General features: G+C 41.5%; 1 protein-coding gene and 2 long non-coding RNA genes across 3 annotated transcripts; 1 reads left to right on the forward strand and 2 right to left on the reverse strand.

Annotated features, from left to right (window-relative positions):
• The first annotated feature begins 472 nt into the window (after positions 1-472).
• LOC116676647 (uncharacterized) lies at positions 473-15878 on the forward strand. Its single transcript, XR_004328797.1, has 4 exons — positions 473-485; positions 3404-3409; positions 10746-10750; positions 15565-15878. It is a non-coding gene; the product is annotated as an uncharacterized LOC116676647 (long non-coding RNA).
• Positions 4793-6628, reverse strand: LOC116676657 (uncharacterized). The gene is made up of 3 exons (XR_004328801.1): positions 6487-6628; positions 6267-6299; positions 4793-5068 (listed from the first exon to the last, which is right to left on the reverse strand). It is a non-coding gene; the product is annotated as an uncharacterized LOC116676657 (long non-coding RNA).
• On the reverse strand, positions 13399-25949 carry LOC116676485 (dehydrogenase/reductase SDR family member 13). Its single transcript, XM_032507545.1, has 5 exons — positions 25701-25949; positions 23651-23769; positions 22430-22553; positions 21189-21515; positions 13399-14414 (listed from the first exon to the last, which is right to left on the reverse strand). Exons 1-5 carry the CDS (start codon positions 25825-25827, stop codon positions 14155-14157), a joined length of 957 nt encoding a protein of 318 aa, XP_032363436.1. The 5' UTR covers positions 25828-25949; the 3' UTR covers positions 13399-14154.
• Between the last annotated feature and the right edge of the window lie 150 nt (positions 25950-26099).

Genomic DNA, 26099 nt, shown 5'->3' on the forward strand with positions numbered 1-26099 from the left:
ACTTTGCTTGTTGCCTTTGTGTGTGTCGGCCCCACAATCTTTCTCTCAAAAAACAAGACCTTCGCACAAACCGGCAAAGTTACTAGAAAATCATGGTCATGAGTTTTAAACAATATCTTTATTACATCAATATAAGTTCTTCATGTTGGGCCACTTAAGTTAGAGAAATGCCCAAGCGAATTTCATTTTTTTTTTTTGCACCTTATCAGTTTTTCATACATTTTAAAAAAAAAAAAAACCCTTGTGGTTTGTCTTCCCGGCAAAATTGAAAAAAATCCCACTTGTGGTTTTTAAACTTTTCTCCACCACATTTTTGTCCTTTGACACTTTTTTCATGTTTGTACATTTTTGACGTTTAACGCTATGTTACCTACTTACTAACTTTAGTTTAACATTTAATTTTGTTTGGCAATTTATGGTCACAATTCGTATTTGAAGGAATAATTATATTACTAGGAATTATTTTACACTACAATTAAAGGAATGTATGTTGATGAATAATCCCAGACTGGAACTTTACTCACTACCTATTCAAACCCCTTGACTTCCTTTCTCCAAACTGCATGAAATAAATAGACTCCCCAAAATTATGAAAGTAGAGATTTTAGTGAAGGGAGTTTAAGTACCTTGTTTTTGTTCCGCGAGGTGATGGGGACTATGGAGCAGAGATTGTCGGAGATCGAGCAGCGTGATGCGGATTACATTTCCGTTCCTCGGCACCGTTGTGACGAAAAAAGAGCTGAGCCAGAAGGCAAGCTCTCGTCTACCGGCCATTTGCTTCATACCCTCACCTATGGTCATGAAGGCTGGGTCATGACCGCAAGAACGTAGCTCCAGTGTACAAGCTGCCGAATGGGTTTCCGCAGTAGGGTGGCTTGCGTCTGCCTTATAGATAGGGCTAGAAGCTCAGTCTCCGGAGGACTCGAGTAGAGCCGCTGCTCCTTTGTGTCGAAAGGAGCCAGTTGAGGTGGTTCGGGCATCTGGTAAGATGCTCCATGCGCCTCCCTAGGGAGGTGGTCCAGGCACGCCAGCTTGGTGGAGGCCTCGGGGAAGAACCAGACTAGGTTGGATAGATTATATCTCCACCTGGCGTGTGAACGCCTCGGAATCCCCCAGTCGGAGCTGGTTGAGTGGCTCGGAAAAGGGAAGTTTGGGGTCGCCCTACTGGAGCTGCTGCCCCCGCAACCCGATAACCGGGATAAGCGGATAAGATGGATGATGATGGATGGATGGATATTTGTACTGCCAAGAGCGTTTTGTGTGGATTCAATCATTGTTTTTATTTTGTAGTTAAAAAGACAATTGGTATAGACACTTGTCAATTTTACCCAAGTGACAACATTATGTAAGAAGCAAAACCTTTTCTAATACACATCAGACGGGTTGGCAATAGAGGCAACGTCTTTTTCGGGACTGTCATCCCCAGTTGCTCTAATGTTCCTGCAATACTGCAACATTCATTGTAACTATGTGTTTACGCAGGGCTGTCAGGATAGAGCTCCTCACCAGATTCCTGAACCACCTCAGCTGGCTCCTTTTCACGCAAAGGAGAAGCTGCTCTACTCCAAATTCCTCGTGGATGACTGAGCTTTTCACCCTATCTAGCCAGCCACCCATTTTGGCCGCTTGAACCCAGGATCTCGTTCTTTAGGTCATGACCCGGTCTTCATGAACCAACACTTTGTTACTTCCAACTCATCATATACAAATACTGACTCTTGGTCCGTGTCTCTCAGCTTTAGATACCGATGCAAAAATCTCCCTTTATCGTCTGAATGGAACGCACCGGGCAGAGTAGCAGCACGTCCGCGGCGCTGTAAGATGACGTAGTATTAATAGAGACAACAGTAACCTAACTGCCCCGTTCTTCTGTCAGTTAAACGTACGTCCCAACCCAGAGCGTCAAATATTGATGCCAAGAGCCTCGACCAGGCGTGTCTAAATATGACTTTAAAGTGCTAGACGCTAAAGCAGGCACGGCGTCATGGGTGGGCCTGACGGGCCTAGGCCCACCCACTTTTCAACAGGCCCACCCACAAATTTTCATTAAAAAAAAAAAGAAAATAAAATGTTTAATTATAAAGAATTATTAAAAAGTGGCAAATTATCTCGTAATTTGTGCTAAATTAGTCTAAATCTTAAGTAGTTTTTAACTTAATTTAAAAAAAGTTGTTTGTCTATTAAGTGACAGTGATCTGCGCAACATTTCCAAAAGCGCTACTGCTAGCTTATTGAACTGAACACTCAATTCCACAGTGACACCTCTGGCATCTGCAGCAGTCCTGATGTCCCCTAGTCTTCAGACTAATGACACCATCAGCAGTCCTGATGTCCCCTAGCCTTCATACAAATGACACCATCGCTTGGCCACTCTCAACGATGCAGGGAATTAAGTGCTTCAACATAACCGTGTCAGAGTCGGAGCTCGCAGTGTTTGTGAAACTCATAGAGAGGACGAAAAAAAGAGAACATCTCAAAAGTCTTGTTGAAGTGATGGACATATGCAATGAGGACGTTTTCCCAAATATCCATGCTTTCCTAAAGCTCTGAGAACACTGCCGATGACGTCCTGTACACTTTTCCAGTGCAATCAGATTAAAAACACCAAACAGGAGCACCATGCTTACATCTCGCCTATGTCTCTGTGTCTGTTGACATAAGAGAGCTTACAGTAACTCTTGACTTTGATGATATCATCGACATTTTAAAGAGCAACCCGCCGACTACTGCTGTAATTTGTGTCAGGTGTGTGTGTGTGTGTGTGTGTGGTGTGTGTGTGTGTTGTGTGTGTGGGGGTGTGTGTGTGTGTGTGAGCGACCTAAAAACATGCGATGATCCGTAGGCTACATGTTGAAAGTTAGTAACATAGCAGAGAGAAAAAGAGGAAATGAGTCGTTCCGTGTTCGCTTCTTCAGGCCTTTTTTAGCGAGTTTAATTGTGCACCACGAGGATAACAGTAAGGTGTGTGAAGGCTACTCGTCTGTATTGAGATATATTAAAATAATCGATTCATAACCCGTTACAAATCTACAGGCACATTTCTATTTCTATATCAGCTTGTTACTGTTCTTTTTCCCTCATGGGTTCCCCTTGTTATCGGCGCTGTGTCTGTTGTTAATGTGATTTATTTCCTTTTGTTAAATATGGTTATAACATGAATCACACTAAAGTAACAGTTTGTCTCTTTCGGAAATAACTTGAGTCTTGTTTTACATGACAGATGACGTCAATGAACAAGTTCTGTGCCCGAGTATTGAATGAAACTGTCGGCCAGTGTTGTTGACCTGTAGTGTTGAAAACTTAAAAATAATTAAACAGAATTGTGAAATATTCAGCCTCCTGTTATACGAGCAGAACTAAATTATGTTTTGGGGAAATATTAAATGCCTGACCACTGTTCCAGTCTTAGGTCTATGGAGCTTTGCGTAATAGCGCAGCCAGGTATGGTGCGTAATGGAGATTCCAACGCGCTCCTCTCTGGGCAGAACCAAGGAGAGCGGTCGCGGATAGGGTCGTCCTATACAACAAAACGTTTGTACAATGTTTTTTTACAACATATTTAAAGAGCATCAAGCTATTGAAATCTCTATTATGTTAGCACAGATAACATAACAGTATATTAGTCATTTGTAGGTTAAACAGTGATTTGATATAATGTTTTAATTTAAGGCCCACCCAAAATTGGTCTGGCCCATCCAAAACTGAAATCCTGGCGCCGTGCCTGCGCTAAAGGAGATTTTTTGTGTAACGAACGCCAAAGGTGCCTGACCAAACGCCGACGTTGAGATGTGCTTGGGGGGGAGAATGTGTTGCATCACCACAGGTGATAATAGACTGGTAGGCCTAGATCAAGAGCTTGATCAAATGATAAATCTCAATATAGATGCACAAATCGTTCCAATAACTCGAATAAACATTGACATCAACTGAATGGGAGTTTTGCATCTCATCAATGACTCACTTATTTAAGAGAAAAGAGTTAAAAATACAAAAAAATAATTGGTGTTAATCAGGTTATTGCAACAGATCAGTTTTTCTTTCATTTAGATGTGTTGACATCGTTCCCATACAAACAACCTGCACATGGCTTCCACAGCCTCTAAATCAATCGCCATGGCTCTATGCATCCAATAGCTGCCTAATTGATGCACTAATCCAGTCACTAAGTACTGCAGCGCTGTGGAGTCTGCCCAAAGCAAACACAACACTCAAGTCATCAATGAGCTGCTTCTCAAACAAGAGAGTGGAGCAGGACTGACAGAACATCTATGAACTATAGATCAAGGAAGAGAAGCGCACAATCCTGAGCTGCACACACCTTTGGCCTGCAACAACACAGCTTTCTTATTTCATGGGCCTTCAGGAAATGAGGCTGCAGCACATTTTTACTTTTCTGGGATATTATTTTACACGTCTGCATAGGCGTTAACCACGGGGGGCTGTGTATTGTAAACAATGTAATAATATATTATAAAAATTATTGTGGACTTAGTAAAACAATACAAACGAGGCTTTTTAAGTTTAAGTTTTTTAAGTAAGCAGTACTGTTAAAGAGAGACGGCGCTGGGTGGAAGAGAACAAAGTAACGGCCCCAGTCACTTTAGTAACGTTAGTTGCATGGGCGTAAATCTTACCCAACGGGGGGGGGGGGACACAATTGCAGCCACAATTATACTTGTAAAGGATATGTGTACGCAGAGAGAAGCCTTAATACTATCAGTAGTGTAGCATGGAGATTGTCATTCTTTTCAGTGTGACTCTTGATTTAATGAAAGAGGTGATTGACCAAAATATTCTTCTTTAAAACCATTTATTTCTTTTTCAGTTTACAATCAAGCCACAAAAATACCGTAAAACACAATGACTTATTTAAAAAACAAAAAAGTGACCCCATATAAAATAAATACAATGCTTTTACATTTACATTTGTTAAATTAGCTCATCATCATGTAAATTAGCGAGCCATTGGTAAAGCTCATCTGCTAACCCTGACTCACACACCTCCAAAAATATGAACTAAGCTCAACACACTTACCTGAGACTCTACACCTGACTGTCCCTGATCTCCCTGTTCCTTACTTGAGACTCTACACCTGACTGTCCCTGGTCTCCCTGTTCCTTACCTGAGACTCTACACCTGACTGTCCCTGGTCTCCCTGTTCCTTACCTGAGACTCTACACCTGACTGTCCCTGGTCTCCCTGTTCCTTACCTGAGACTCTACACCTGACTGTCCCTGGTCTCCCTGTTCCTTACCTGAGACTCTACACCTGACTGTCCCTGGTCTCCCTGTTCCTTACCTGAGACTCTACACCTGACTGTCCCTGGTCTCCCTGTTCCTTACCTGAGACTCTACACCTGACTGTCCCCGGTCTCCCTGTTCCTTACCTGAGACTCTACACCTAACTGTCCTTGGTCTCCCTGTTCCTTACCTGAGACTCTACACCTGACTGTCCCTGGTCTCCCTGTTCCTTACCTGAGACTCTACACCTGACTGTCCCCGGTCTCCCTGTTCCTTACCTGAGACTCTACACCTGACTGTCCCCGGTCTCCCTGTTCCTTACCTGAGACTCTACACCTAACTGTCCTTGGTCTCCCTGTTCCTTACCTGAGACTCTACACCTGACTGTCCCCGGTCTCCTGTTCCTTACCTGAGACTCTACACCTGACTGTCCCTGGTCTCCCTGTTCCTTACCTGAGACTCTACACCTGACTGTCCCTGGTCTCCCTGTTCCTTACCTGAGACTCTACACCTGACTGTCCCTGGTCTCCCTGTTCCTTACCTGAGACTCTACACCTGACTGTCCTTGGTCTCCCTGTTCCTTACCTGAGACTCTACACCTAACTGTCCTTGGACTCCCTGTTCCTTACCTGAGACTCTACACCTGATTGTCCCTGGTCTCCCTGTTCCTTACCTGAGACTCTACACCTGACTGTCCTTGGTCTCCTTGTTCCTTACCTGAGACTCTACACCTGACTGTCCCCGGTCTCCCTGTTCCTTACCTGAGACTCTACACCTGACTGTCCCCGGTCTCCCTGTTCCTTACCTGAGACTCTACACCTGACTGTCCCCGGTCTCCCTGTTCCTTACCTGAGACTCTACACCTGACTGTCCCCGGTCTCCCTGTTCCTTACCTGAGACTCTACACCTGACTGTCCCCGGTCTCCCTGTTCCTTACCTGAGACTCTACACCTGACTGTCCCCGGTCTCCCTGTTCCTTACCTGAGACTCTACACCTGACTGTCCCTGGTCTCCCTGTTCCTTACCTGAGACTCTACACCTGACTGTCCCTGGTCTCCCTGTTCCTTACCTGAGACTCTACACCTGACTGTCCTTGGTTTCCCTGTTCCTTACCTGAGACTCTACACCTGATTGTCCCTGGTCTCCCTGTTCCTTACCTGAGACTCTACACCTAACTGTCCTTGGTCTCCCTGTTCCTTACCTGAGACTCTACACCTGACTGTCCCCGGTCTCCCTGTTCCTTACCTGAGACTCTACACCTGACTGCCCCTGGTCTCCCTGTTCCTCAGTTCTTTCTGTCTCCTTTGCCTGTGACATAGTGACGTTAGTATTTCCATAAGCAACCATTCTTACAAAGATGTTACCAAACTGTCTTGATATGAGGACTTATTGTCGCATTTTTTTCGCAAAATTAATGTTCTTTTTGGCCTAGCAAACTTTGTTTCTGCTGTTGAAACAACTAGTAACGTTAGAAAAACTACAACACCACACCAGATCTAGCTAGACCGGAAACAGGCACGCAGCACACACGCTGTTTGGGCTTGCGAGCGGCCAAAGAGTAGTAATGTTACGTTTTGAGTGGATGGCGAGTCTGAGACACCAAAATGGATGCCAATAAGATTCTAGATGAAAAGTGTACTTTTTAAAAGTTGCCAAATGGTTCCACTGACAAGACCAAAGTGATCTGTGTGTTTTGTCATTGTGAACTGAGCTATCATCGCAGCACTTCCTGTCTGAAATACCACCTGATGACCAAGCACACAGCTGATGCCAATTCTCCCTCCCAACCTGTCAAAGTATTTTTTTCACCCTTTTATTGCTGGACATTGTTACATTGTGTGGGAGATTATTTGCTCCAAGTGAGAATGTTACATATGAAATTGAACACAGTTCAATTACAGTAGGCTATATGCCAATATTGTTTTCAATAAAAAAAAACATTTGCACAAAGCAAGCCGATCCACTTTTGCATGTTGATAAGAGAATTAAAATGAGAAAAAATAATGGGACAAAAAGAAATCAAGGGAGATTTTGGTATACTGAAAAACGATCTTATGTCTGTTTTTCTTTTCTCAACAAAAACACAAATCTTTAACGTCAAATGTCTAAATGTGAGTTAGGTTCATATGTCCACCACGCAGTCATATTATAAGCAAAAAATGATCTTGCATCCCCCACATAAATATTAGGTTTTGTCTGGGACAGAGAATATATATTTAATTGCAGCAAGCCTACTGATCTGCCAATTAACATCATTTTGAGCCAAAATGTAGCCATGTAGTTAGGCTGACAAAATTCATTCCGATTCCAATTTCATAAAATGTTATCAGACCCACATATCAGCTTGTATAAGTCTCCAGTTGTTTTAGTTATGACAGAATAGCTCTCAAAATGCTCTACATGCAATCTGTTGCTGAGTTTGTATCAACAGACTTTAGATGATCCGTAATCTGAACAATTTTAGTCGCTCTGACTTCTAAACGTAACTATCGGCCACACAACATGTGGTCTGTACAGAATAAGCCAAAATTAGCAGTTAAAGTCCCTCCCTCCTTCATCCAATGATTAAAGTGAATAAAATAGTCTTGCCAGCCTGCTTGCTGGAGTTCCACAACAACACATATCCTATACACCTGTACTATTTGGGCTGTATAGTTTGTGTCCCTTTCAGAAATTGCTCTTGAGAAAATTGATCCATACTGTTGGCCTGTTTGCAACTGGAGCTCCATGTTTTTTCAAAAGTCCCAAATCTTTTAGACTTTTAAAATACTTTTGACTGTTCTATACTATTGCTACTACTATGTTATTGCCTAAATAAATCTAATATAATGCAAATGTTCTTCTATTGGCCTAATAGTTGAATCAGAGCATTTTAGACCTTGTTTACTTGACATTGTTATGGATCCTTGATTGCAATTAGAGCAGCCCAGATTATTATGGCATTTCAATAAACAGTAGCAAATTTTTCAGCTAAGCATTCATTCTGCAAACTTTACTCCAACATAGTATAACAAAAATGGATTTTAAGATTAGTAATGCTGTTTACGGCAAATTCCTACCCGTGTTATGGGACTTAAAAATATTAACACCAGACAATGTATTTATATATACATTGGGCTATATATATTAGCCCAATGTCCAAATATATATATATTTGGGCTGAACCTCAAATGTTTTTCACATCTGGCACCGGCCCTGGTTGGTTCACCTAGTTAAGGAAACTAAGAATAACAATCTAAGCACGTCAGGGGCTAAAACAGCCCTTTCAGTGAACGGAAATTGAAGATGTGCTATTGCCCATTAACATTACACTGTAGCTTGTTTTGTCTCTGCTTGCTTAATACAGGACCAATTTCAAAGATTGTTGTCCCCTTCCGTCACATAGACAAAAATGGGAAAATAGGGTCAAGGTTGAAAACAACAAAAAATGAAGTTACCCTTTAATGACCTACACCCTGTAACTGTTTGCTGGGGAGGGGAGTGCTGTTACTGGATTAAAAAGAAATATGGTCACTAAAGCTGTTTCTCAATGAGGATTCAAGTTTACCACAGGTCCTTTCAGCATGCTGCAGAGACAAGGGAGGAGGGGGTGAAAGAGGGAAAGTTGAAGGCAGGAGGAGATAGGAATCGATCGTGGAAGTGTGTTCCTCCCCACCAACACTGAGGTTAAAGGAGAGGCCTGTGCAGAAGAATGTCCTACTGAGTAATTACAAGAGCACCTCTCTTAACACACACAACTGCCCCAGCTTTCATGCCAACCTGTGTTAATAATCAGTGTTCATAATGAACAGAATCCATAGGTCTGCTGGGTTAAGGTCCTCAACAACCTTGCTCCAAGCAACAATGGCCATGGCACAGCATAAAGACACACCGGGATTTCTGCTGTTGGAGCTGTGATGCGCTACTGCCCCCCTGTGGACACACTGGACACAGACACGCTCCAGTGGATTCACGTTGTTTCAGGAGACTTAACCCATTAGCAGCTTCTGAGACAGACATGACATTATAAATAAGGTAATATACTGTACACATAATTGTATGTATTATGCAATTAAATGCAAGAATGTGTTTGAGTGTTAATGCATGTTTGATAAATTCTCTTTTTAATCTGGCTTTTAATTTGAATGTTACAGCATTAGTTTAAAGTGTTAAACATTGTTTTGTTTACCATTTTTTAACCCTGATGTTTGATTTATTATGTTCAGAGTATTAACAGTATGCTCTGTTGTGATTTTTAGTCTTGCTTTAAACAAATTGTATTATTCTTTTTTGTCTTTTGTTGTCTTCTTGTTTCTTGTTATCATCTGTGTTGTAATTTATTTCTGTGAAGCCCTTTGGGCTGCATGCTTGCATAAAAGGTGCTATATAAATACAGTTTTCATGTCAGTCTTGGACTACGGTGATGTGATTCAGAGACCTGCATCATCTTAATCTTATTTTATCTTAATCAATAATCACATCATTGTATTTTATATGAAAAGTATTTCCGAGAGAGACATGATACACACTGTTATCTCTTCATCTGTAAGACCAGCACATTACCATACAGAACTTCTCTGTTAGGGACTGTTTGTTTTTTATTTGAGGAGCTACCGGAGGAGTTTGGGTGTAATTAAGCAAAATAGACTTGACACTCCCTTTGCCAAGCAATAACTGTACCTGTGACCCGCAAAAATGATTGGGAAAAAGGCATGACCCTTCCCAATAATTTATAGATGCCTTCTGTATTGCTCTGTGCTTGGCAAAGAGGTACATATAGCCACTGGTTCTTTTCACAACCATGACATACACAACTTCTGCTTTCTCATCTTACACATCATAATCTACTGTTACGGCGGCCATTTCAGTAGATTTACCACTAACATTGTTGTGGAAACACAATAAGCATGGAAGCTAAATGCACACTTCCTGCATTACTTCAGATACAAAGTTACTCTTCTAGTAAACTAGTAATCATATGAAATAAAACAATAAAACATTAAGACCATTCAACAAAGTACACTGGGTGGCCCGCCCAATCTGAAATTCAAAGTTAAAGCAACTTTTCCCGCTGCCGCCCCCTACAGGGTGTCTCAGTGGAACTACAACTGGGAACTGTAAACATTGTTTGTCTGCTATTCCATTTCTAAATTCACTTCTGAGACTTTTTTTATGCGAGAAATCAACTACATAGGGCACGATTAGGGTTGTTTTACAAAAATTGAAATTTGTTCCAAGTGTGTTGGAGTTCAGAAGCTCCACAGTCTGATGTGACAGCCGGTGGGTGCCTGCCGGGTCGTGGGCTAGCTGCCCGGCCTGTCCACCTTCACAGACCCCGCTGCGAGCTGGCCGGAGATCAACAGATCGGATTGAAGATGAGAAGTTTAACTGACACGGAACAGCGATCACTGCTCACACCCTCCACTTAGCACCAACTGCAATGTTTAATTTTAAATGAATGTGATCTACTGGCAGTCTGGCACACCTGGATGCTCAGTGGTTTTGCGTGGGTGCTCGGGCTCGAGGCAACGTGAAACCTTAGAGCTAGTCAGAGTTTTATTACATTCCGGCTACATGTCAACGACAATACTTTGGCAACAGATAGCGCAGTTGGTTATGGTTGTATTCTCACAGAAAGCAACTCCAAACTCGTGTTGCTGTTAACCCAGCGGTGGGTCAGACCCTTGCTATCGATGGGGGGGCCGAGACTGAGAGCTACATGGAAAAGCGTACAAGCCACTTTAAAGTTTTTGCTGTTTTCATAAATATGGGTGAACCCCCTCCCCCCAGACTAAAAACTTTGGGTGACCCTCTCCTCAACAAAGAATAAAAAGACATGACCTTCCCCTATTTTCCTTCGGTGGTCCTTTCATGAATATCAAACGGTCCCTTACTCAGAGGGACATTACCAGACTTGCTCTGCTCGGCTTTTAATTCATGTTCCATTTTTTTTTTTTCTTTTTTTTTTAAAGAAACATAACATTTCCTGACAATGGACCAGGAAAAAAATTACAATAATTCCATGTTAGTAAAGAAAAAATAAATGACATAAAATAAAATATAAAATACGTTAGTGGCCTGAACTTGATATATGTGTGTATGTGTGTGTTTGTGTGTGTGGGGAGTGGGTGATAGAGCAAAGGACAAGTGAGAGAGTGACGGCGATTAGCTTTGAAGTGAGTACTGACTTTAGAGTCATAGTGAGGGAAACAAAGTGTCTCCCCTGTGCTTTCTGACCAAGGTAGGAAATCAGCAGCAGGAAAAGATAACCCACTCCTTGATTTCATGTTGTTTATGGAGAAGAACCAGGAGATGAATCGGGGGGGGGGAATGCAACACTACCAATCCACGGCTAAGCATTGTACGTCGCCATGAAGTTTAGTTACATTACATACATAGAGGTGCACATCAGGGTACGATGTGCACCTTTTAAAAGATCTTACACAAACGTCCCATACAGAAAATAAATTTCCTTGCAATCTGTTTTATCCAAGTTTACTTTACCTTACAATTAATAGTCACTTGTCATATAATTCAATGATTTATGCAGTCATTCTGATTTGTTTTTTAGTTTTTGACGTGTTTTAAAGTATTTGGGTCACTTGGTAATCTTGTGTAACAATGCTTGTATAACCTCAATCTTGTAAGGTACAATCAAGTTATGACACCCTCGGTTGATCCTGGCAGGTTGGTAGTTCCTTCCCTGTGTCTTCCCAGAAGACAACCATCAACTCCGTAGTCTGGCTGACATTCACAGAGAGGAACGGAAAACAGCAGTACAGAGTTCGGGGGACGTGAGGAGGAAAAGCTTCTAACACGTCCGGAGATCAGAGGATTAGTTAAGAAAATCGGTGTTAAGTTTAATGTTGATTTAGACTCTGGTGTAGTAAATTTGTACCTTTGACCAAACTGTATTGGCAGTCTGACCTATCAGCAATCATATTACAGTGTCTGTGCTGTTATAGTATAACCTTATAACCTTGTCCAGTTAAAACCAAAGACAGCAAGTAGTAAATGTAATGTAAACAGACTGTTCTTATATAGCGCTTTTCTAGTCTTGTCGACTACTCAAAGCATTTTTACAGTACAGGAACCATTCACCATTCACACAGTTTCATACACTGTGGCCGGGGCTGCCGTCCAAGGTGCCACCTGCTCATCAGATAAACACTCACACACATTTACACTCCGAAGGCACAGAATCAGGGGCAACTCAGGGTTCAGTGTCAGTGACAGTAGCTAAGTTTCCACCCACTAGTCAATTAAATGAACTGAAGTTCGGTAAAAAACTCATGCGAATAAAGCTGGTGAGTGTTTCCATCCAACGGCTTTAAAGCCAATAAAAACCTGTGCGTAATAACGTCACATGCTGTTTTGCTGTCAAATTTGTATTTCAAATGGATTATAGACATTGTAAGGTGTTTCCATTAATTTTCGCATTAAATCGCACAACAACCAAGCAAACTTTTGCTTATGTGCCAGCTGATAGCGACATATCAAGCTATAATAACAAAACAAGGACGCTATCAACACATTGCTATGATGATGCAGAGGCAACAATTGCCTTTTATTGTCCCTCCGGCACCGCTGGAGACAACTCTTTATTGAGACATGTCTCGCAGTTTGAGCACCTTCCATTTACTCCGGAGGACGTCCCACGGCTTTTTGTAATCGGCCATTTCCATCGCGAGTTCCTGATAAATTACATTCAGAAAGTCTCTCATCTCCTCGTCCGTCCACTTACATCTGTCTTTGTTGACACCTGCCATGTGTCCAAACAGAGCGGATATATTGGGCAAATATTAACTAAAACTTCTTCTTCTTTGTTTTGTGTCGGGTTGCAACCATAAAATGCCCTAAAACTTAATCAGAAGTCATTATTTATTCGGCAAATAACGTTTCCATCAGCGTTTACTGCATAAGCTGTATATCGATCAAGAGAAAATCCGATGAGACCGAACGTATTTCCTTGGAGCTGATATTCATGAAATTCCATAATATTTTACTGTTTCCATAAGGAATTTTTCATTTGATATCACTTAATTCAGTTAAAAAAACGTGTGGATGGAAACATAGCTCCTTATGGTCTTTTTATGGGACTGCAAAGCCACCAACCTTCCGCTTGGCAGGCGACCGCGACCGATAGCACCATGTATTCCAGTACACGAGGGACATTACCTTGGCCCCTTTCTGGTCTGATGGAGCATTTATTGAAAGTGGTTATCTTCTTCAAACTGGCTGGAGTAACATTTCAGTAAAAAAATGCAATCATGACATCTTTGTGGTTATTTAATAAACAGTAGGCACATATGTATGGTTATGCAGATAACAGAAATAGTAACACATTGCACTGCTTAAGGTTTACTAACAGATATATAGCTTACATCATAGGATACCAGCCCGAGACAAAGCGTGTATCGCTATTTGTTTAGGTACCGGAGCACGTGTGGAGTTATCTTGTGGCTCGTTTGAAAGTTATTAAAACATTGATCCTACGGTGGAAAGATTACATGCATTAGTCAGCTTTACATGAAAAAATGTTTTGCTGCCTTGTCATCTTTACTAGTAAACAGCTATAGACTGACAAAACATATTTTAATTGAATGTGCTGCTCAAAAGCTACCGCTGACAGCTACCGGAAACTTTTAGTTTAACTTTTACTCAACGCATAAGTTGACATAGTAAATCAGTCGAAACACCTTAAATGTCAATATGACGACTATGACCACTCAATTTGCTTTTATTGTCTCTTGCTTGTGACAGACGCTTTATTTATAATTGAATCTTCAAGCACTTAAAAAAATTTGAATTTTAACTGAATTATGCAAACTATTGATGGTCTCAACGAGCCCATCAATAAGACATTGACACTGGAGGCCTGTAGAGGTCTCTGATAAGGCACAGAGCCATCTCTCTGGATTAGGATTTAGTCTGTTACGTCAAACGGGTTAACCTCTCACTCACTTCCCACAGCTTCTTAGCCAGGCCGTCATCCCGCCCCTTGGCTCCCACTTGTTGCAGTGTACAGTTAGAGAAGTAGCGTCCGCTGAGCGGCTCGAGGCCCTCCTGCAGGGCACAGTGCAGGGTGGTCTGGGACCCCCCCTCTGGATCCAGGAAGAAGAGCTTGGCCAAGGGCATCAGGAGGAGCTGCTGCCAGAGGCTCATGCTGCGACACAGCTCTGTGGTGACCACTCCTGGAAGAACACATGACCCAAGCATATGAGGTTTGGCTGAAGGGGTCCATGGTTACTGTAATCTGACATAATATCATCTAGTGGCAGCAAAACTACAGCCCATAATATCCCAGCAACAACAAAGTATTTATAATAATTTTAATTTACTAATAATAATTTAATGTTTTAACAATTTATACTGTTTATTGATCCCCAGTGGAGGAATTACAATTTACACCCTGTTTTGATTGTAATCACCACACGCTTGCTCACTTGCTCAAGAGCATCTGACAGTGCCCAGGAGGTGACGCCGTATCTCTCCAGCTACCAATCCACACCATGTAGTCCTTGGTCCGTACGGGTACTTGAACCAGAGACCCTCCGGTTCCCAACCCCAAAAAAGCCTAAATTCTCTTTCTTTTGTGTGAATAATTATCACTTCAATATGTTATTGTTAAATACATTGTGTATACATATTTCTGAAATTGTATGATGTATTTGTTGAGTTATTATTACACAATATTTTGTCTGACCTTTTTGAATTTTGGCCCTGACAAATAACCCACATTACAAAAAGACTAAACTAGTACTTAACTAAAACTAAGCATTTTCAAAAAACAAACAAAACTAGCAAACCCCCTTTTAAAACTAATTAAAACTAAATTGAATTTGAAAATAAAAAAGTCAAAACAAAATAAAAATAAAAACTACTGAAAAATGAAAAACTCTAATAACTTTGGCGACAGGTGCCAATGTTAGGCGAGCATTGCGTCTCGTTCCACGTCATTGTCATCGTGTCATGTCTGAATAAAGCCATAAAGGAACATTTGCATAACAGAGACCGGTCAGATTGACATCTGTCAGATTGTTGTCATCTCTTAGTTAGTATTAAAAACCAGCAGCTCAAAAATGATGTTCTTATGTGGTGTGGTCAGAGCTGCAACAGACTTTAAAACAGAAGAGACGGGAAATATGAAAATGCTTTCCAGCTAGGTCTTGACCTTTGAAGCCGCGTTCAGACCAAAGATTCCCGACGAGACCAAACCGTTTTAGAACGCTGCCGTAAAAGTTGCAGCAGTCTGAACCGGCCCGTCTCAGCTGGACTCAAACCAAATGACAGCGTCGCCTACGACTCAGATCCAGCCACAACTAACTGTTTTATATCTATGAGTTAAGCCCAGTTCAGACCAAAGATTCCTGAGGAGACGAGTTGAAACTTGCAACTTCTTGTAACGAGCCGGTCTGCAGCGTTCGGAAACTTGCCAGTTCACACTAATGAGACAAGACGAGACGGCGCATCATCTCCATAACAACGCCTCTTTGTAGGCTACTTCCGTTCAAACCTACGACTTTTAGGCTTTTTTGTAGCTGGATTTATCGTTTGTTTTGTCTAAATATGTAAGTGGATAATGTTAGTGACAGTGAGATGCTTGCTACAGTTACATTTCTAGTGATGAATCGGCAAAAACACGTTTTATTTTTCTGACTGACGGCTTGGTTCTGGCGCAGCTGTTGTTTAGAAAAGTTGCCAAATGTGTTTTAAATGAAGTCTGTTACTAAGGGCAATACAAAAAGTGCTGTACGTTTGTTTCTATGGTGGACCAATGAACCTTAAAATATTTTAGTTGATTCTTTTTCGGGGATTCTTTAACAAGAAAGGACTTAATAATTTGGCATTATTAGCATACAATTTGTGTTGTCCTGTAAACTGGGACTACACTTTGGGAGGATTGTACGATTTTTAAAACCTATCCTAATTGTACAATCCTCCCAAATAATGGACTACTGTACATTCATGTAAAAACTGGGAAAGGACACCTCAATGGCTTTCGACATTGTATTTTGCTGGGGGAAATAAGTGAATAAATGAATATACAGTCCTCTGTTACATTCATGTTTACAGTTTGCATGGAATTTGTCACTTAATTCTCTTTATAGTCTCTAGATTTTGGAGTCCAATATCTTCAGTGTCTCTCTTTTCTACGTCCATATATACAAGGAAGCATATAATATGTAAAAAAAAAAAAAAAAAAAAAAAAAAAAAACGTGAGAAAAAGCGTGGCAGATAACAGCGGACCGTCTGAATGATAGTTTAAAAATATACATTTACAAACTACTGCTTAACTGAAACCATTCAATTAGTGACTTGTCATTTGCAAAAACAAACAGTTTTTACACTTTGCATTAAAAGCAAGCAGTGGAAGTTAATATGACTTAGGAAATATATATTTTAGCCCATGAGAGAGGAGGAGAAACAGAGTAAAAGAGATATTTGTGCATCATATTCTATTATTGTAGAACATTGATCTTCATAGTTAATTTCCTGAGTAAGATTATATCTTCTGCTTACTTTGAAGGCAAAGAGTACAACTGTTAATCTGTGCAAACGATTAGTAGCCATATCATTGAATAGTATGATTATGATGATTTCAGTTCAGAGCAGTGGTCAGTAAAATTATATACTTAGGCTACTGACGCATTCAGTCGGTCTGCGATCGTCTGCCACACTTTCTCTCGCTGTTTCATTACAACGCCTGTGTTTCTTTTTTACAAATAATGTGTTTCACGTTATACTTCCACAAGAAGCTGCTGGCCTGGCTTGGCCGTCGTGAAACGCACCAAGCCAAGGTGCACAGATTAGACTAGGTCATGCTTCGCTTTATCTGTAATGCTTGATTTATAAATTCTGCTTTCGTGAAACAGCCCCCAAGTTAGGGCTGCACCATATTGGAAAAACCTGACAAACATTTTACAAGATGACATAAATAGCTGTATTTGGAAATTATAAATCATTCTCGACTACTGGGGTGATTTTGTAGGACAGTGCATCTTCAAAGAAAATAAAAATAAATCTTAGTTGAACTTTAATGTTTTACAAACAACTAAGCAAGTAAGCACTGTGACTACAGCAAAATATGCACAATATTTTGTTTCATCATCTCTATCGCAGGACGTTGCGATGTTGACGCTGAAACTTTTTTGCTCCTTGATAAAAAAAAGTAAACATTTACCATTGTTGAGTTATAAAAAGTTATAAACTGTGTGATGCAGTCAGGATGGGATTAATATGCATATGTCTGTGAAGAAGGCAGAATGGCCATTTGTTCCTCACCTCCCCCCCCTCCTGTTTCTCTGACTGTAAAGAGTTGATCAGGTCAAGTCTGGCATTCAACATATGGAAAGGGGCTTCCTGCTATGAAACAAAAGGTGGTCCTCTCTGTCTCCTGTCCCCTGGGGTTTTAGTCTAGGCTAAAACAATACAATGTTGATTGGACTACTTTGATGTCAGAGTTTCACATTTGCACAACAGAAGCAGTTGCTCTGCTACCAAGGAGTGACCCCCGGAGGTGCAGAGGCAGGTCAGTTCTCATTGCACAGCAAAGATGTACGGCATGTTGTCATGACAACAGCGGACCAATGAGAATGGATTTGAAAGCACCAGGTGAAAAGGAACCCTGGTGCAGCGCATAAAAAGTGTGAAATAAGAAGTTTCTGGACTGCTTTTTACGTGACTCCGTCAGGAGGAGCGTGGATCAGTCCGCTGTCAGCTGCAGTGTTACTTTGTTTTGTCTGATTGTCTTTGTCTTATCATCTTCATCACTGCTGTTGCATTAAACCTTTTCCAATTCTCAATTCGACCCTCAGCCTCCTTTTCCTCAGAGATCCAAACGAATGCGTTGTAAGTTATGAATTTCTTACACCATTCTCCTTTTACATGATTGTTACCAGCCGGGCCTTCCCCTTTAAGACAGGTGGTCATGTGGGCAACGTGTGCATGTGACGGAAAGTTAGTCTTACAGGGGTTTGTTATGGGAAGTGAGGCTCTCCCATGTGTAGAAAAGTACCGTAGGCAGCAGCTGCTGCTGACACAGTGGCACAGTAGTCAGTGTTTTACAAGTGTGTGCATTACTGATATTCACATCACAACATCCTGCGATGTGACTATTAGGGATGAGCGAGTACAGCATTATCTGTATCTGTTTACCACATGAATTATCTGTATCCGGATCCGTACTCGGGGTGGGCGGGGCCTAAACCGGAAGTGGTCAGATTTAACCCGGAAGTGGGTCTGGTTGTCTTGAAATGTGCGGGGCTTTAACCAGTATGTTATTTAAGCATGCAATTGATATGGGTTGATCAGAAATTGTTATATTTATTGCTGATTAGAAAACTATTTACATGACAGCATCAAGCTTCAGATCAATGGTGTTGTCATGGTAACAAACTATATAGGCCTACAGTATATAACAAGTTTTGCAACAATAAATACAACAATGTGGTTGCAATTATTAAGTAAAATGTAATGAACAAGAGTTTTCATACTCAATAATATAACTTTATTTTTTTAACTTTAAATTTTTCTATGATCAGTGTGATCAATTTTTTGGAGTGTGAGTGTCTGTGCCTGTGAGTGAGTAAGATATATATATATAGAGAGAGAGAGAGAGAGAGAGAGAAACAAAGAGAGAGAGGGGGGCGGGGGGTTGGAATGTGTGTGTGTAACTTAATTTGTAATATTATTCATTTATACCGCAACTCCCTTTTATTTTTTTATAAAACACAGCAAGAAAGTTTCAGACACTCAAAAAACTGGTTAGAGCCAGCAGGCAGTTAAAAAAAAAAAAAATTCCGACGGCAGAGATGCAACACGAGTAGCATTCTACCAAGCACTATGTCTGAAACAACCCCACGGTTACCAGAAGTCTCCTGGTTACTAGATACTAGTTCAAACGTAAGTATAAAACAAACCTGAAGCTTGAAGAAACCCTAAATGTTAACAGAAAAAGCCCCGCGGACCAGGAGGGGAGAGAGCTGTTCACTTCTCCGTGTCCCGTGTGCGAGTGAGAGGCACACACAGTGTTGCCAGATCTTGCGAGACAAATACGCAACCAGGCCTGTGAAAACAAGCCCAAAATAAGCGACTTTTTCTAAGGAGCCCCCCTAAGATCCTGGAAGAGAAAAATAAATCAAACTGTGTGCACGGTTTTACAATCCATGTGGACAGATTGGTAAACTGTCCCCACGGTGGGCTAAAGTTTATTTATTTCCCCTCCTGAGCTTTAGGACAATGACCACAGGAGGGAGTTAAACCACCTTTAACATTATTTAACATTAGCAAACAGATGGGATATCAAATATAGACACTTTTTCACAGTGATTTTGAGTTGTTCTTGTTCCCCACGACGGGTTGAATCCATTCTTTTCCTCCTTTCTCTTTCTCCCAGTCTTTGTTATATTTCTTCCCGTATTTCACCCACTTTATCCCGGGCATTTATTCCTCCAAAAACTCTCCTACAGTCCACTCACCATTAGTCGCTACTCGCGCGTTTTCCTAACCAGAAAACAACAGACCGCCCTGCTCGGCCTCTGATTGGCTGGTACTCGTTTCCATCTGGGTCAGAGCCAATCAGAAGCAGGAAGTGGGTGGGAAATAACGCTGCTGTCAATGGTGTTTATGTGGAAAGGGGCGGGATCGAGCGAACCGGCGAGAACAAGCTGGGAACAAGCCCAAATAAGCAACCACACTTTAGTGACAAGCCCAAAAAAACCGCAACCCGCGACTACCAATATCTGTAAGCGACTTTACAAAAAAACAAGCCCATAGTCGCTTGTAATAAGCGGACTTGGCAACACTGGGCACACAGCAAACGGGAGTCTGTCTGTGTAGGGAGGGGCGCTGGGACTAGCCAATCACAGAATAGTGTAGGGGAGGGGCGCTGGGACTAGCCTATCACAGAATAGTGTGAAGGAGAGGCGTTGTGACTGGCACTGTGACTAGCCTATCACAGAACGGAGACACAGTCAATGGAGAATTTCATTAGGCTCGTTCGAGATGAGCCAGGTCTGCGCAGAATCGATCACCGGCGATCGGCGCCCGTTGCATGCCGGTTAGATTTGTGTCCGACTTGCTCTGACGTCATGCACACGTGGGCAACGGAAATCTCACGAGAGCAAGGCGGCCGCAGTTCTGAGACGCAGGCGGCGCAGTTGCTTTTCACCGACTGCAAGAGCCAGGCGGACCCAGAGCATGCTGGGAAACGCCGGCTTCTCAGCTGATTTAACACCTGATTGGTTTACAACATGATGACGTTTTATATCAACTTTTTACTGTTTTTGAATCGGAGGGATTTTAATTGCTATTTGTCTGATTTAAAGACTTATTCTGTCCAGAACACATGTTGTGTGACTGATAGTTAAGTTTAGAAGTCAAAGAGACTAAATCTGATCAGATCACGGATCATCTACAGTCTGTTGTTAATTAAAATCAGCAACAGATCGCATGTAGAGCACTTTGCCAGCTACTCTGTCATAACTAAAACAACTGGAGACTGGGTACCAGCTGGTATGAGGGTCTGATTATATTTTATTAAATCGGAATCGCACCACAGTGTTTTCATCACTTCCTGTCCAGCCTGAAGGAGCTGGAATCGGCTGGAAACTGTCCGACTTTACCGCAGCTTTTTATCACCGCCCCCCGCTGCTGCCGCCTGCTCTCGTCCACTTTACAGGCGAGGCGCAGTTCATCTCGAACGAGCCTATTGACTCGCATTACTCGGATAATACTTGTACTCGGCAAAAGTGCTTTATCCGTACCGGATACTCGTTTCAGCCGAGTATTCGGCTCATCCCTAGTGACTATCCCACATCTCACAATGTAGACAATGAAACTAAATATCATGCAACCCTGGTCCAGGTTAATAAAAAAACAAAACAATAGTTACCCTTGAAAACAACAGCCACAGGATATGTTGCCTCGCCCAACATTCATGTATAAAATGTGCAGAAGGCACTGACCTGGGTGGACGCTGTAGCAGGTGACACCGGTGCCCTCCAGCCTATTGGCCAGCTCCCGGGTGAAGAGCACATTACACAGCTTGCTGTCGCAGTAGGCTTGAACGTTGTGCCAGGTAGACTGAGAAGACACCGAGTTGTTTTTGGAAGCCAGCAGAGGGAAGTCCGCCCTGCCAAAGCGGTGCAGAAGTGCAGACACGGTGACCACGCGGCTGGGACCACACTGCTGCAGCTGCTCAAGGAGAAGGTTGGTGAGCAGGAAGTGACCCAGGTGGTTTACCCCAAACGCCATGCCGAAACCATCCTCAGTATGTCCAAGACCCATCACACCTAAAATGGAGTGGTTCAATCACTTAGTGTGCTTCCAATTTAAGTCAAATGTAACTGATTTCGTTTCCAATAAAAAGGAAGAATGTTGCAGTTGGCAGCGGCGAACCAAGCTACAATGGAAGTTAATGGGTAATTGTGCACCTTAAATTTGCATCCAATGAAAGGTGCTGTTTTACTGCTGAAAGGCTCAGATTATTATTCTAAGTGTCTGACAACATTATGGAAAGGATGCCTACAGAGATGGACCTTTTTGTTTAACATGAAATCGCTATTACCAGACCCACCAGACTCAACAGGAACAAAATAAAACTATCAAAAGTTCATATTGCCACTGTTCCAACCATCACCACTCTGGTTTGGTTGAAATAAACCCTTAATTCACCTATTTACATGTGGAAATATGCTGGCTGTGGACAAGCTAAAAGTGCTTTTTATTTAAATGGAGTCTGGTGGGTTTGGCAATCGTGATTTTGGAGCGGTTTCTGGATAAACAAAAAGATCTTACTCTTTAACAAAACAGGTCTATCTCTGTCCTTTCGATAACGTTGTCAGACACTTTGACACATCTGAGCATTTGACCTATAGGGTTACAGTGCCCACCGGTTTGCGTCTGCCAGTTACAGTGTGCTCGCTCAACACCAATTTTGAAGATTGTTGTTCACATTATTCACTTAGACACCAAAGCATGGGAAAATAGTTGTCCAGGTTGAAAAATAAAATTAGCCTTCAACAATGCTTTTTCATTTTGCTTTATGTCCAAACTGATAGAAGAGATATCCGCACTTAGATCTATGCAATGTTTCGCTTTATTTTGAGCTTTCAGTCTACCTAACCTTTATCACAGCGTTTCATTTTGATGTAAAAATGAGAAATGTAGCATGGAGGGACATTCCACCGTATTTAAATATTCTCACCTGCGTTGTTGATGAGGATGTCCAGTCTGGGCTCAGTCTTCAGGAAGGTTTCAGCAAAGCTGCGAACAGACTTGAAACTGGCGAGATCCAAATGCATGAACACCACCTGGTTGTTCCCACTCTCCTGAAGCACATTCACACTGGATCAGTCTGGCTGTAGTATGCATATCTGCCAGAACTAAACAATACTGATGGAAACAAAAGTTGCCTTGCTGATTTTTCTGCATTTGGAAAATACACTTGAATATATTGAAAACAACGTTTTCCTGCAGTGTGTTTGGACTTGACAGAGTGGACAACGTACGCACTCCGCAGACAGCTGTAGGCTTGTACCGGTGTTGATGTTTTAGCCAGTTTCCTGAAACCGCTTGCGGGACCGGCACAAGTCAATAGCGGCCCGCAGCATGTATGTCCGAGCGCCTCCACCTGCAGGCTGGCAGCTGTTTGTCTGCCTGGTATAGCCTACTCTCGGACGGCCGATTTAACTCGCCGGTCCTCATCAATATAGTCTCATGTGTCACGTTGCTCTTCAGAAAAAAGAGGAGCTTAAAACGTAACTTGCCGGTTCAAAGTTCAATCAACATTTATTTATATAGCACTTTACAGCAACCAAAAGGTGTCCCAAGTGCTTTACATCAACCAAGAATAATCAAACACAACATTCAATAAAAGACAAGAAGGAACAAAAAAAAAGTAGGACTGATAAGTTAATAAGCAGTTAAGAAATAGATTGTACAGCCTATTTTTATCATGCAAAAGACGTTTTTTTTAAAACTTCGGTTGTCGATCACCAAAACGTTTCGTTCATTTATCGTTATCAAGGAAAAATGTGCAATTAATAGTGCAGCCCTGTGTTTGTCCCTCTGACTTAATGTCCCGCCCACAACACTATCTGTATCTTTTAGGCTACTGTGGATTATGTTGAAAGTTTATAATTGTTTACAGCATTTTAAAAAAATGTTTTGGGTTGGAGTTTGTAACATTACAAAATCTTAATTTTGACTTAAAGATTTTTCTTTTCACTGTAAATGCATAGCGGTTCCAAACATTGACTATTGATTTCATTAACTACAAATAATAGGTATCGGTATTAAGATTCCAGTATCGCTTGATCCCTAAAAGGCTTCATAGTCACACCTTTTGGATCAGAACAGCTGACATTCGAATTGGATTCTCGGTGCTGTGTGTGAAGGGAACAGTCTATTCTGGCAGAGGTCTTACCGTACGAATGTCGACAGCAGCAGCCTCAGCTTTGTCCTTGTTGCGGCAGGCAAGGATCACCCTGGCTCCTCTCTTAGCCAGGTCCAGAGCCGTGGCCTTGCCGATGCCAGTGTTGCTTCCTGTGCAGGAAAACCACTCAATCACAAACATAATACTCAACAAAACACTGACAACAAGAAGCGATGCTGAACGCAATGAGACCTGTCATTCCAAAGACTGGCATTTCATGTAGCCTTCAGATAACAGAAAATTAGAAATAATGTATTGAACCAATCATTACTTGTTTCATACATTTGGTATTGAGATTATACAATCAACATTTAAAATCAAAGTCAGTTTTTTTCAAATACACATTGTTCTAGGGATGCAAACTACCACTTTTTTTCATGGTTGAATAACCTGTAGATTATTTTCTGGATTAGTTGTTTGGACTCTAAAATGTCAGAAAATTGTGAAAATGTGGATCAGTGTTTCCCAAAGCCCAAGATGAGGTCCAGATGTCCAATACTCAAAGATATTCCATTTACTGTCACTGAGTATTAAAGAAGCAAGGAAATAGTCCTATTTAAGAAACTGGAAACAGAATATGTATGAGTTTTTTTTCTTAAAAAATAATAAAATGGCTCAGAGCAACTAATTAATTAACTTTTTGGGGCATTTTTAGGCATTTAATTGGCAGGACAGCTGAAGACATAAAAGGGGAGCGAGAGGGGGAGGGATGCAGCAAAGGGCTGCAGGTCGAAGTTGAACCCGGACCCGCTGCGTCGAGGAGTGAACCTCTATGTATGGGCGCCCGCTCTACCAACTGAGTTATCTGGGCGCCCTAATTGATTAATTTTACCATTAACAACTAATCTATGAATGTGTGCAGCTCTACATTGTTCTATAGCACCCACTGTATCGTGGTAGAAGAGGAATATTTTTATACAAAGATGGACTAAGAGTTAATTATATGGGCATATTGGGAAAATGCATGGGCTTATCAACACTGGATTTCATAATATTTCTTATTTTACATTATTAAAATGTATGTGGTTGGGTTAATTCTTCATTTCAGAGGTACATTTCCCTTACAATTTTAGGTACTATATTCAAATAACCGAGATGTGAGTCGGTTAAACATAAACAGATGTGGGTAGGTTTATTGGACGCACTAATAACACACAAACTTTAAAATATCTCGGTGAGATTTAGAATATCTGGATCCAAAACGAAACATAGGAAAACACTAAAATAGTTGATACTCTTTGATCAAGGGGAAAGATGAAGATAGCATTTGGGATAGATTAAAAGTAAATAATAATAATAATAAACTGCATATTTTAACTGAATATTGACCCTGCTGTGCCTCATGAACACCACAAGATGGCGCTAACGCACTAGCTGTCAGAGGTAAACAGTGCCCCTCTAAACCACACAGCCATTCGCTCGCTGTTCACCTCGCTACTTCCGGGTTTTAGCAGACAGTAGCCTACACACGGCGTATCATTTGTTCTTGACAGTCCTGATATTGTTTTGGAGACCATGAAATTGAGCTGAAGCTTGTATTGTTGTTCAACATGCTTTACAAATTATATTTAACGTTACGGTTTATCAAATCCCGCTAGCATAGCGCAAGCTTTCTGGCTGGGAGCTGAGCTAACTAGAACTATTTTCCCGTTGCCAGGTCCGTCCTATTTACTGGGAACAGGATTTACCAGCGCTTCCATTGCATTAGAACCTTTTTTGTGATCGGAATGTATCTTCAGGGATTAGTCAAACCTTCAAGTGTTGCAGGGAAACAGACTATTGGAAAATACTTTAGATTTTGATTGCAAAAGCATGAAAATAATATATTAATTGTCTTAAAAGGTGTAATGGACCATGGTATTATCGAGTTAATGTCCTTTAATGCCCCTATAGCTAACTTTAATGAAAGGTGCAGCGTTGACACACAATTTGAGGACGTGTTTTAGAGAAACAACTACGGTTTACATGAAGATGAGCTGAGAGTCTGAAGCAAGCTACATGGTAGCAGGAGCTACAGTAGCTAGTAGGTGAGGCTCGTTACCTGTAACAATGGCCGTCTTCCCATTGAGCTTCACTGAACTGGAGCACCTAGCGCCTCTGAATACGCCGTAATACACTATCACATAAAAGCAAAGTGCTCCTGCTACGAGGCAAAGCACCGCAGACATCACTGCACTGAAAGTAGCAACAGTACAGCCAACTTCGTAAACGTAAAATCATGTTCAAGTCTTTCAAAATAAACTCTGTAGAAAGAAGTCCGTATCTTCAAACCTAGCTACCAGAATGATTGTTTATCTGACCAATGTGCTACATTTGAATTGAAATGCCATAATAATAACCTGGGCTGTAGATAAATGCAGATCCTTAACAATTGCCAAATGTATTCTTTTATACTTTGATGTGAATTTAGGCCAACAGAAGATTATTTACTCAATTATAT

This window comes from Etheostoma spectabile, chromosome 3 (genome assembly GCF_008692095.1).
Source record: "Etheostoma spectabile isolate EspeVRDwgs_2016 chromosome 3, UIUC_Espe_1.0, whole genome shotgun sequence".
Taxonomy (NCBI): domain Eukaryota; kingdom Metazoa; phylum Chordata; class Actinopteri; order Perciformes; family Percidae; genus Etheostoma; species Etheostoma spectabile.

Bases quoted from the DNA above. Each gene is read 5' to 3' on its own strand.
- LOC116676485 (XM_032507545.1), bottom strand. From the start codon at position 25,827: ATGTCTGCGGTGCTTTGCCTCGTAGCAGGAGCACTTTGCTTTTATGTG. The intron at 23,770-25,700 runs GTAACGAGCCTC...TTTCCTGCACAG, and splicing joins GAAGACGGCCATTGTTACAG to GAAGCAACACTGGCATCGGC. The intron at 21,516-22,429 runs GTGAGAATATTT...ACTCCATTTTAG, and splicing joins CATCCTCATCAACAACGCAG to GTGTGATGGGTCTTGGACAT.